Here is a 13,263-nt window from a genome sequence, read left to right as displayed (position 1 = left end):
GTGATTCTTCCCCTCTCCAACCTCGACTGAAGGAATCTATTCCGCTGCCAGCTGCTGAATGGGCTGCCTTTGTCTGAGGAAGAGGTGTGTTTGGTTTGTCTTTCAGGACAGATGAGACCAGAGACATAAACAAAACAAACAAACAAAAAATTTCCCCCTTTGACTTAGCAACAGAATGTTAAGGGACAGATTAACACAAGGATAGAAGTTGAAGACAGGGAGACAGAACCAGGTTTGCAGTGAATCAAACTGCAGTAAACATAAATTACGAAGACCTCCAAGATGGCCATCACCCTTGTCGCCCCATATTTATTGTGAATGCATAGGTATAGATTTCAGGGGGCATATAGGGGAAATTTGTCTCTCTGTATTTAGAATATTTGAAACAAAACAAAGAAGCAAGGTCCTATATCTTGATGCAACAACTCCTCTAACAGATATGTATCTGTTGTCTTCAATATATATGGTAGGTGAGATTCTAACATACATACAAGTGGTGGACCTTTTGGTCAAGTGATAAGTGATTTATCAGTTGAGTTAAATGCATTAAATGTACATTTAAATGTTAAAATAAAAGAAGATCTGAGGTAATATTGCTGCCTTCCAAGTTCCACAACAACATGATTGACTGTTTCTTGATTAGACTGTCAAAAGAACATGCTTTTCAGAATCAGTGAGAAAGTAGGCAGCCAAGGTTAGAAATATTGCCTGCATGAAAGGCAACATGGCACACTTTAGATGGAAAATTCATTCAAAATGTAGCAATGAATAATATAGATAACTACCTTTTACTGCACTGATGCAGCCTTATGACTTACTGGTTATAAAAACTCTCCTGTGACTGAAACCAACAAATGCAGTTTAAGAGAAAGCAAACAAGGACAGCCAGTGGAGCCACCGGGTAAACAAACTACAAACTATTCTCTGTTTTAACTTTACACAGTGGCCCCTTACAGTACTAAAAGCCATGTTACCAGCCTAAATGAATGCTTGTTTAAAAGCGCTCATTGTGAGCCTTTAAAACATACTTTTGCTGTGTTGAGCTAATTGTCACATGATGAACATCATGATTAACTTCATTCTGCCTTTGTAAAATTTATTTTGGGCTCAGACTTACTGCCACACAGACAGTGTGCAGATTACACTAGGACCCTCAGGGAAGCGCAATTCTTTACTTAACTGTGGTCATAAATGACTCATCCAACATTTATAAAGCACTTTATTTAGTTTTTATTAATTGTTATTCATATTGACAAAAATGTTGAATTCATGATATGAATAAATAACTTAAATAAATTCTAATAACATTTTTAAACAGGTTTTTGCATTTTTCTCAGGCATATCTTGTTGTTTTTTGTTTGTTTATTTGGTTGGTTGATTTTACAGTGGTTGATATTTTAACAAATTTAGCGGGTGAAATGAGTGAAATTTAGGATATAGTGGTTGTGGCAAGAGGAGCATGCATGCTGGTATCGTTATTAGAGTGAACCAGACATTACTCATGCATGAATTATACATCCATAACACTGAACTAAAACTAATTTTACACATGATCCATGAAGATAAAGAAAAATACAATCTGAATATAAATGAATATAATCTGAATATACTTCTACCACTGCACAATAGAGAGTGTCCTCAGCTATGGCTGTACGGTGTGGTACGCCAGCTGCACTGCATCTGAAAAGAAACAACTGCAGTGGGTCATCAAGACGGCTCAGTGGATCATCGGCTCCCCACTTCCACGCTTAGAGGAGATCTAGTCCAGGCGTCTCCTCTGATGGGTCACAAAGATCCGGAATGACCCTGCACATCCAGGACACCCTCTATTCACCAGCCTTCCAGAGTCAGCATCATTAAAGCCTGCACCTGAGAACAATGGGCGACGGAGCGTTCCAGACAGCTGCTCCTGAACTGTGGAACACATTACCACCACCCCTGAGGGCCCCACAGTCCCTGGAGTCATTTAAGAAAGGGCTGAAGACATTCTTATTTAAGCTCTAACATATTTACCGTTTCTAAAGTGTTTCTTTTAAATGCATTGTAGCACTTTGAGATTTTATATGTAAAGTGCATTATAAATTAAAGGTATTATTATTATTATTATTATTATTATTGCACCAACAGACTTCATTGTACACTTGCAATGACAATAAAGCTTCTTAAATCTTAAATGAATGGCAAAAATATTGCCAAAAATTCTACAAGTCGTGTTTTCAAGGAATTCATGTTGTATGAATGGGAGCAAAGCTCTGTTATGGTTGGCAAAGTGAAGAACTTTTTACAATTAACAAAAAAACAATACAGTCAAATAAAATAAAAACCATGTATAAATTAGAAATTAAGATATTGCACAGTTTTTATGCGTTCCATGTCTGCGAGGTTCAGCAAGAGAACACAGGATGTCATTTTTTTCATTCACCCAAATCTGCAGATTGTCTGTACTGCAATCTATGTGTCAGGAAAAGTAAGCAAATGTGTTATGAAGAGAGCTGTACAGGGGGATTCTCTGTCATCCACACCATAATTCATCAGTGAAAAAGTTTTATTTCAAGTGGTTACTGCTTGACTTTAATCTCTACAAATTAAAGTTAAACTTCTGCTCTTTCATGTAAAAGTCATGCCACTAATGTCACTGGCAAAATAATTTATAGTTTGCACTGAATCCACTTTCACACAATAATTTCATCATTGCTTTACTAGTATTAGACTGTATCATGTTTTAATTATTTACATTTCTACACTGTAAACCCGCATGTTCAAAATAATCAAATAGATTAAGTATTGCAAACTCAATTTTTAAGGAAAGTTCTACTTTTTTAAATATATCGAGCTCATGTGACTTGATCTTGCTCTTTGAGAAAATTTAACAAAAAATTTTTGATTGGCTCGAACTATTTATGTATTAAGTAAGCATAACATAAAAAAAACATAACTTAAATACAACTTAAAAGAATTATGTAATTGCATATTGAAGCTAATTATTTCCACTTATTTCTATTGTTCCAACATGACTGTATGTGTCTGGCGTCAGCAAAATGGTAGTGGATGCAGTAGAGGTGAAATGAAAGCATGCAAGCTGTTTATCTGAGCACTGCCAGGAAGAGAAGATTATCATGCAATCATACATGAATCATAGATTCAAATGTTCAAGAAAGACAATGTATGAAGGAAGAACTAAGGAAGATTGAATTTCAGAAGCTCCGATTAATATTTCAGTGAACCTGCTGGGTGGGTTGAGGAGTAGAGCTTTCATTTAGTTCATTACATGAGCAGGATTAATAAATGCAATTTAATAATAAATCTTACTTATATACACATGCTATAATGATAAAAAAATGTTACAGTGCTTCACAAATTACATAAAATCAATCATAATTTTAAAAAATAGCAAACAACAAAAACAATAACACTGAGATCAGGGACAAATGGTCTAAACTTACACTGAAACCAGGACAGAGAAACTAAGACATTTGTGAAGGACAGAATGTATTTATTTTTTAATCATTATTCTCTAATCTGTGTTACTTGTATGTTTGTGATGTTTCTCTACTGGAGAGTTGAGCAACTGTAGATGTAGGCAGGGATCAGCACAGTATTTGTGATTCTAGGTTTATCTCTGCTTCACACTCCAAAGTGGAAGGTGGTGCTAATGTTCTAAATTCACTTTTATTGCTTAGCAGCGTTCAAAGAAAAACACACAGAAGAAAAGGACGACGGCGCCGGGGGGATTGAAACCGCTACAATTACTGCAGCAAAGTGGACTTACATGCTTGTTTTCACCACAGTCTGCATTACTGGACTCACGGTAAGTGTCGAAAATTGATATTTATTCACTTATCCTTCTTCTAGACATTAACTTTTTGTTACTGAGAGCTACAGGTGTTCAGACACCTGCTGCTCAGTCACATGATGACTGGGTGAGACTCATTACAACAGAGCATTAGTTGTTTGGTAAATGAAATTAGCTTGTCAGATTTATTTATTGGTATTTTGGGCATGTGTCCGTGTTATTTGTGTGAGTCAGTTAGTGGTTCAGGTAGACATAGCTGCTGTTTATATATTATATTTACCGGTAGCCCCGCATAAATGGCATATGTACCGTGTCCCGCAACATTTTGCTAGCAGGATATCAGCAGACGGTAGGCTGGCTCCTGTTCATTTGTGTGATGCATGTGTGTCATAATGAAATGTAAACACAGTTTATTCTTCTTTAATTGAGAAAAGACATAAGCAGCTTGTCCATCATTTCACAGCTGTTAGCTCAGTCTGAGTTCCTGTACTGTAAGTCCACACTTCGTGTTTGTCACTTTTTAAACAATTAACGTCCATGTTGAAGCAGGTGGACTGATTTTCATATGAATAAATGAGAGTTCAGAGGATCATGTATGACTGTGACTGCATATGTGCATTAAATAATAATTTCAGACAAAAGACATGTTAGAAAATAGCCAGAAAAAAACTGAACAGCGAAACTTAAGTTCATAAAAATGACATTGGTGTTTATGTAACCATGCTATTCAAAGTTCAACAATTTTTGCTTTTCGTTACAATAGCATTTAATATTATTGCCATTTCAAAATGGTGTAAGCTGTATTTCATGTTCATGTTTTTGTAATGCAATAATAATGAAGCAGTTGTTGGTTTGAGTTGAAAGTACAATGAATTCCGATTTGAATGTTTGTGATGGAGGTCTAATATTTGTCTTTTTTTTTCCTTTCAGGTTTCTGGTTCCAATGTGATCTGGTAATATAAGTAGTGTGCAGCTTCTTTCAATTCTAGAAAACGGTTATTTAAACACTACAGATTACAGCACAGCCACTTCTCCAGAGTTAGCCCTCTTCCATGCCTCTATACTGATTGTATGTGTGCATTTCAGATGCTTAATGCACTGAGTACTCATTTATCAAGATATCATACTACACAGCATAGCAGTGATGCAAAGTCAGGTGCCTGTGTTATTTTAATGCCTTTTATGCACATTCCAGCCACCCTTTTCTGAATCTGTTCTCTTCTGCCATCTCAGAAAACATTTAAAAAAACATGAAACAGTGGCATGCCCATATAAGGATTGCAGCTATAGCACAAATGTGTAATCTTCATTCAGTTCCCATAAAAGTAGAGCACACCAATCAAATGCTGCACCAGACTTTGAAACTGACGTTGCTAATAATGAGCCCCAGAACCTCCAGGCCAGTATTTCTGCGACCGCCAGTGATTCGCAAGAAGAATTTCCAGGTCTGAGTACAGAAGTGGGGGATGATGATCAGTGTGACACTGACAATCTAAGAAATATACTTAAAATGAATGTATCTTCCTTATTCCTAAAGACACAGGCTATCCCCCATGTTTCAAACACAGCTATTCAAGAAATAGTGGACCATTTGAACCAGTTTTTTTCTTTACCTCCATCATTGATCAAAGAGACTGTAAATGGCATAATCCAGAGAAATGGTCACAGTATTGCAGAACCTATACTGGATGAAGTTGTTGAAGTTGTTGATGAAGTTGTCATGGACTCCAATGTTCTGTTCACATCTACCTCTAAAGGTGCAAATTTATCTTCATCCAAGTGTAGAAAAACCTTTACTGACTATCCATGTGTAATGCCAGTAGAGTATCAGTTGGAGCAACCCAGACATACCACCATGTATTTTCCCATCCTTCCAATGATTCAAGAGTTGTTTAAAAACAGACTTTCTTAACAAGATTACTGAACCAAATGGTGCATCTGGTCAGTATGTATCATGCTCTGATGGCTCTCATTTCCTTTAAAATTAGTTACTATCAAGAGGAGAGCTCATCCTACCACTTCAGCTGCATATACATGAGCTTGAAATTACCAATCCACTTGGCACATCACGTAAAATTCACAAGCTTTGCACTGTGTTTTGGGTCCTTGCAAATGTTCAATCAAAATACCGATCCGCATTACACGATATACAGCTAGCAATACTGGTGAAGGTGACAGACCTCCATAAGTATGGATATGCAGCTGTACTTGCTCCACTGCTGCGTGATGTTAGTACATTGGAACAAGGTGATGTCTTCATTGAAAGAGTTGGTCAGAATGCAAAGAGCACCATCTATTGTGTTTCTGCTGACAATCTGGCTGCTCATGGATTAGGTGGCTTTGTCGAGTCATTTAGAGCAGACTATGTTTGCAGATTTGCAGTTTGCCACATCTGAACAGTTTGATGAACAGCGTGATGCTGCATGGGCAGTTTTGATGGCGCTGAAAGAGGTGGTAGAATTAGCATTGTACAGCTCATGGACCTGTGGCCTGCTCTCAAAGTCGAGTCTGAGGTAATATTGACCATCTTTCTTTTTCCTGTGTCAAAGGGACAGTTCAGCCGGAAATGAAAATTCTGTCATTGTCTTCTCACACTCCTGGATGGGAAGGGTGAGTGAAGTTGTTTAGTTCACAAAACACTATTGGTGTTTCAGAGGAAAAACATTTGCAGTTATCTCCCAAACAATTTAAGCAAAGGGTGCCCAGGATTTCAATGAAAATTAAATACATAAGAAAACCATAAAATGCCAACATATGGCTCATGCAAAGTAATCCATGGGTCATGAAGTCCTGATTTGTCATGTTGTTTTAAAAAGGTCACTACCACCTTTTCTACAATACAGCTTTTAACATATCTATAGACCATGCAGCTTCTAGAGTCTAATACTTTTTTAATGCAGCTTTGACGTGTCAAGTTTGTTTAGACTGCACTTGAAGCCAAAATTAGTCATGTCAGTGTTTGGGTTCAGATTTCCAGTGGATACTAAACATTTCTACATTTCCCTTAGCAGCACATATGAACATTTTAAATGAGGGTTCTGGTAATACGTGAAATTGTTACAGGCCTTGTCTAGCCCCTCTCCTTTCCGGCCATCCACTCCCCTGTCAGTGTGTCTCCGGTCTGTGAGGCTCTCGGCAGCTGCTGATCAGTGGATTAGGTGCAGCTGTGAGAGCCTCACACCTGCAGCTCATTCCATTGGCTGCTATAAAGACCGGCTTCACATGGCAAGGGACATGGGATCAGACTGCCTTAGTCACTGTGAGACACCAGGATGTGCCAGTATCAGGGAGACCCTGTGACCGACGGAGCAGACTGCTTCACCCCCAGCCATCCTCCGGAGGATGTGGATTCCCTGCCTTCCTCCAGAGAGAGAGGAAGTGGACCCTTGCCATCCTCTTCGATGGAGGACGTGGACCTTTCCCCCCGGACTGCCCCGATCGGCAGGCGTGAGCCCCAGGACTGCCATTCCCCTGGAGCCTGACATTACCCCCGTTTCCAGCCTGTGAGTGGTGGCCGTAGTGTTATTATTATTTGTACAATAAATTCTGTTTGATCTTCCTACGACTCCTGAGTGATCTCACTTTGGGTTCAAAATTCTGTGACAGAACGATCCCAACAGAAAATGAACCCAGAGACCACCCAGAGCAGCTCAGAACCCATGCCAGCCCACCCACAGACTCTCCAGGCTGTAGTCACCTGGAGTCTGTTAGACTGCCCAGAGCCGCTGCTCATAGATCGGCAAACATATAAGTCTGCTGTCGACCTGCTGGCATGGGTGGGCAGGCTGACACTAACATAATTACTATAATAACTTCCTCCACTTTTGGTTTGGTTTTCTATGTAAAAACTTGCTAACTACAGAGAGAATAGAGATCCAGTGGCTTTAAACATATTATTCCAATAGTTTTGCCAAAGATCACCAAATCTAAACCCTCTGTGAAAGCACCAACAAAAAATCCACTGAAATTTGCTGTGAAAAGTGTTACTTGGCATCTTAGTTTTTGACCACAGTATATATGAAAAGTGTTATGTCAAAATGTACTGTTTAGTAAAATGTAGGCATTTGCTCATCTCTTGATCCATTTAGCCCTCTGAATCCCAAAATCATGTTTGAAAGGCATGTTATCTTTAAGAAATCACCAAAATTGCACCATTTACCACAACCAAAAACTGTAAAAGCAGAGGTTATTGTTGGATTTTCACATGGTCCTTGAATGTGTCATGTGCTTTGATGTGGAAAAATAACAAATCTAAGCTTAAAACTCTTATATTGGATCAAAATCATTGTATTTTACATGATTTTTCAAAAAGTCATCTGTGCTGTTTCCACAGAGGTTAAGTACTTTATACTGCAATAAAAAAATGAACCCACAGGTAGAAAAAAATGTGATAAGAGCTTTAAACACCCATAAACTACTCGGGCTTCCAAGGGTTAATATATTCCATTATACTCTTAATAAATGGCCAAGGAATCATCCAATACATTACAATCCAGCTTTATTTATATAGCACTTTTAACAACCACCGATTGAACCAAAGTGCTGTACATCCAGAACAAGGCAAATAAAATCAGGATTACGCAATAGAAGCACTAAAAACAAATAAAATCACAAAATAAAAGGCACTAAAAACAAATAAAATTAGAAATACAGAATAAAGGCACTAAAAACAAAATCACAAAATAAAAGGCACTTAAAACAAATAAAATCAGAAATACAGAATTAAGGCACTAAAAACAAATAAAATCAGTGTCAAAAGCAATTTGTTCCACAACATAAGGGCAACCACAGAGAAAGCTCTGTCCCCTCTGAGCTTCTGCTTAGATTTGGGTGTATACAGGAGCAGCTGATCAGCTGACCTGAGAGACCAGTCAGGAGTATAAGGGTAAAGCGGCTCAGAGAGGTACGGCGGGGCAAGACCATTTAAAGATTTAAAAACAAATAAAAGAAATTCAGAATGGACTTTAAAATGCACAGGCAGCCAGTGGAGAGAGGCCAGAAGAGGTGTGATGTGTTCTCTTCTCCGTGCTCCAGTTAGAAGGCCTGCAGCAGCATTCTGAATCAGCTGGAGACGTGAGAGAGACGACTGACTCCAACATAAAGTGAATTACAATAGTCCAGACGAGATGAAATAAAGGCATGGACTACTGTCTCAAGGTGCTGCCTAGAGAGGATAGATTTGACCTTTGCCAACCGCCTTAAATGAAGAAAGCTAGACTTCACGACTGACCGAATTTGACTGTCCAGTTTAAAATCCCTGTCCAACATAAAACCAAGAGTTCTAACTGTGGACTTCACATACACTATACTGCCAAAAGTATTGGCTCACCCATCCAAATAATCAGAATCAGGTGTTCCAATCACTTCCATGGCCACAGGTGTATAAAATCAAGCACCGAGGCTGCAGACTGCTTTTACAAACATTTGTGAAAGAATGGCTCGCTCTCAGGAGCTCAGTGAATTCCAGCGTGGAACTGTGATAGGATGCCACCTGTGCAACAAATCCAGTCGTGACATTTCCTGGCTCCTAAATATTCCACAGTCAACTGTCAGCTGTATTATAAGAAAGTGGAAGTGTGTGGGAACGACAGCAACTCAGTCACCAAGTGGTAGAACCACGTAAACTGATGGAGCGGGGTCAGCGGATGCTGAGGAGCATAGTGCCAAGAGGTGGCCAACTTTCTGCAGAGTCAATCGCTACAGACCTTCAAACTTCATGTGGCCTTCAAATTAGCTCCAGAACAGTGCTTCAGCAGAGAGCTTCATGGAATGGGTTTCCATGGCCCAGCAGCTGCATCCAAGCCATACATCACCAAGTGCAATGCAAAGCGTGGGATGCAGTGGTGTAAAGCAGCCACCACTGGGCTCTAGAGCAGTGGAGATGCCTTCTCTGGAGTGACCAATCACGCTTCTCCATCTGGCAATCTGATGGACCAGTCTGGGTTTGGCGGTTGCCAGGAGAACCATACTTGTCGGACTGCATTGTGCCAAGTGTGAAGTTTGGTGGAGGGGGGATTATGGTGTGGGCTTGTTTTTCAGGAGCTGGTCTTGGCCCCTTAGTTCCAGTGAAAGGTACTCTGAATGCTTCAGCATACCAAGACATTTTGGACAATTCCATGCTCCCAACTTTCATTTTCAAGTTATAATCTTTTGAAAAAGTGATATCAAAACTGAATGTTTTATTGAAAAAACTGTCGCGCCTGAAGGGTTAAGCTGTGGCTGTGACACACATTTAGCCTCTTTGACAGTGTTCTGGTAATGACGCCAACAGTCTCTTAAGATTTGAGAAGACACCTGTAATTTATCCTTCTTCCATCTGTGTTCAGCTCTGCAGCACTCCTGTCTGACAGCACGGATCTTATCATTGAAGGGTTGGCGAGGCCGGAACACTTTGTCCGAGCCGACCACAGGTACCAGGCAGATGCTCACAGGATCCAGGAAACGCCGGGACACGCAGACACGAGAAGACAGCCCATGCAGCGTCCGGAAAACAGCGGAAGAGTGCATCAGGAAAACCCTCAACTTCACCAGGCGATGGCGACAGAAGCGGGGGAAGGAAATTCTGTCTACCATAAACAGACGTAACTAGATCTTTGCCTGAGAAACAAAGATCCAATGGTGTTTGGTGATCATACATGAGCAGCGACTTGATTTGTTGAGTGCTAGTTAACAACAATAAAATCATATACAAAACTGGCAGTAAGAGACGGCCTGCCACACACACTGGCACCATCTTGGTCTTTTGTCATGAATCATGAACCAAATGTAATTGGTGTGGTCTTGGAAATACTTGTGCCCAGTAAGAAAGAGACTTTAAGATATAATATGAACATTTTAACCAACAAACACATACAGTATCACAGTTTAGAACAGAAAGTTAATCTTAGTACTGCATGACACAAGCAAATCAATCAACAAACTTTCCGACAGTTAATTTGTATCGACAAAAGTGCAGCACATACCTGTTGTATCTGCACATCAACTGACACGTGCAGCACAAATCCGATGCATCACTCAGACAGAACATGTCTGTATGATGAATTTGCAAGTGTTCCAATAATACACTGCTGTCCAATATCTTCTGCTGATGTGGCCCCGTAAGGACGTCTGTCATCGTGTTGCCTTACAGGAAACAATGGTTGCAAGTTTTTCAATAAGTGTCAGACACTGTTGCCCTCAAGTTCATATGCCCCTGCAACCAAAGCATAATGACGTGTGTGTTCATAAGAATGATCTGTTGATGTGTGTTTGTGTGAGACCTATCCATCATGTGTCCCAGTAGATGTGGTCATCAATAATGTAATATGTTGTAAAAGAAAGAAAAATAATCACGCTTTTCCTACATGCTTCTGTCCCCGAGGGCTTCAAACACACACACACACACCCACACAAACACACACACACACACACACACACACACACACACACACACACTCACAGAGTAATTCACCTGCTCATATGGTTAGTGTGCCTGGCACATACACACTCTCCTTCCATTGCCTCCTAAAATGAATCATAGGATGTCAAATGAGACTTGCTGCAATAGGTCAACCTGCTTAACAACAGCAAGTGAGCACAGGGAAGGTGGGTTTCTGTATGACAACCACACACTCACATTATGCATATTTGTGACAGCATCCTTAATTGTGTCACACACTTTCAAGCACACACAGTCAAAGCATATTTTTATTGTGCTCTCTTTAACACTCAACAACTCACTATTGCATGCATTTATTTTCTTTGCCTTTCATTTTCTCTGTCTCACACGCACTTACCTACACAGGCTCGAGTGCTGGCATAGTAAATGAGCATTTTAGGAACTCCTCCATCCTTCTGTTGGTACCAGGATAAAAGGTGGTAGTTGCTCCAGAACTGAACATTGTGACTGGTCTTACAGCTGATTGTGACAGAACCTCCCAGAGCAGAGCTCACTGCTCCAGACTGAGTCACTGTGGTCTGTCCTCTGGACTCTGAGGATACAGAGACACAAACAGAAAGCAGCATCATGGTTCTGTGGCCTTCATTTCAGAGGGATGGATGTTGATAGAGGAGAGGAGTCTGATTCTCTGGACTTTACCTGTGAAGCAGCAGCAGAGGAGAGTCCAGATGAGGACGCAGATCAGAGTCATGTTTTCGATGAGGAGGATTTCTGTGTCTTCTGTTGTCATGGAGGACAGCTGTCAGTCCTCCAGAGTTCAAGTGTCAGGACTATAAAGTCTCCCAGAGCAGTGGAGCATGGAGCTGCTGATGCAAAGTGGTTCTCTATGGAAATGTCTGACTGACTCCAGCAGAGACTTGGATCACTGTGATGATGCTGATTATCAATGGATTAATCATTTAATCAGAGAACAAAATGTGTCAATATTAATTTATATGAAGTTCTGGTTGAGTTTGATGGACAGATCTTCTTCCCGATGATTTCATAATTAACATACATGACGTGGTCTTCAATAAACCAACAAGTTTTTAATACTATGAACCTGATTAAAATTTACGACTTAAAAGTTATACAATCAAAAACGCAAATTTTTCTTTTTATCTTTTACACTGAAACCTGTCTGTTGCCATGGTTCACCAGTGATGCCTGTCTGAGAAGGAAGTGAAACATTTAAGACCGGTTTCATGCACTCTGAGAAACATCAGCAGAAGTTAAATGCTCTTCTGCAGCAGTTGTTAATTTTAGTTCTAAGAGACTCCAATTCTCTGCAATGGGGGAGTTCTTTCCAATCCCTGACGGTGCTGCCCCCCTCCAGTGAGGAGCTGCAGCAGGGGAAGGCCACGCTCACGTGTCTGGCCAACAAGGGCTTCCCCTCAGACTGGAGTCTGTCCTGGAAGGTGGACGGCAGCAGCAGCAGCTGGGAGGAGAGCAGGAGCCCCAGGGTGCTGCAGGAGGACGGCCTCTACAGCTGGAGCAGCACCCTGAGGCTCCCTGCAGACCAGTGGAGGAAGGTGGGCTCTGTGAGCTGTGAGGCCACCCAGGGCTCCCAGACTCCACTCTCAGAGACACTGAGGAGAGACCAGTGTTCCCAGTCCTGACTCACTCACTGGGACTCTCATACTGGTCTGACTCTGTTACTGCTCTCTGTTTGCTCTCTGTAATTCTCTCTTTTATATCTTTTTTCTTTTAATTATTTTTTCAAACTAAACAAATATAGCAGTCATATCTTCCTCTTCATAATGAAACAGTTCATGTTTTCATGCAATAAAGCCTTTTGTCTTTAAATCAAGTGTTTCAGTCTTTTTATTGAATCAAACATCTTAATGTTTCATAATCTACATAAATTTAAGTAATGATTAAATATCATGAAATACACCATATTGTATAAAATTGTCTTTTTATTTTCAGAGGCACATTAAAATTGCTAGCAATAAAGTGGGCAATATCTCAAAGAATTTATATAGATACAATCCCCTCCAAAAGCATTGAAACAGTGAGGTCACTCTTATTTTTGCTGTAGACTGAAAACATT

At 40.2% G+C, this 13,263-nt stretch overlaps 1 gene segment (V, D, J or C); it reads left to right on the top strand.

Annotated features, from left to right (window-relative positions):
• The first annotated feature begins 12,415 nt into the window (after positions 1–12,415).
• On the top strand, positions 12,416–12,989 carry LOC111582443 (Ig kappa-b4 chain C region-like). The segment is given in 1 exon segment: positions 12,416–12,989. A coding segment is annotated over 1 exon segment (414 nt).
• The last annotated feature ends 274 nt before the right edge of the window (positions 12,990–13,263 follow it).

This window comes from Amphiprion ocellaris, chromosome 5, assembly GCF_022539595.1.
Source record: "Amphiprion ocellaris isolate individual 3 ecotype Okinawa chromosome 5, ASM2253959v1, whole genome shotgun sequence".
Taxonomy (NCBI): Eukaryota; Metazoa; Chordata; class Actinopteri; family Pomacentridae; genus Amphiprion; species Amphiprion ocellaris.
Note: the sequence above shows the minus strand (reverse complement) of the source record. Positions and strands in the feature narration are given on the sequence as shown.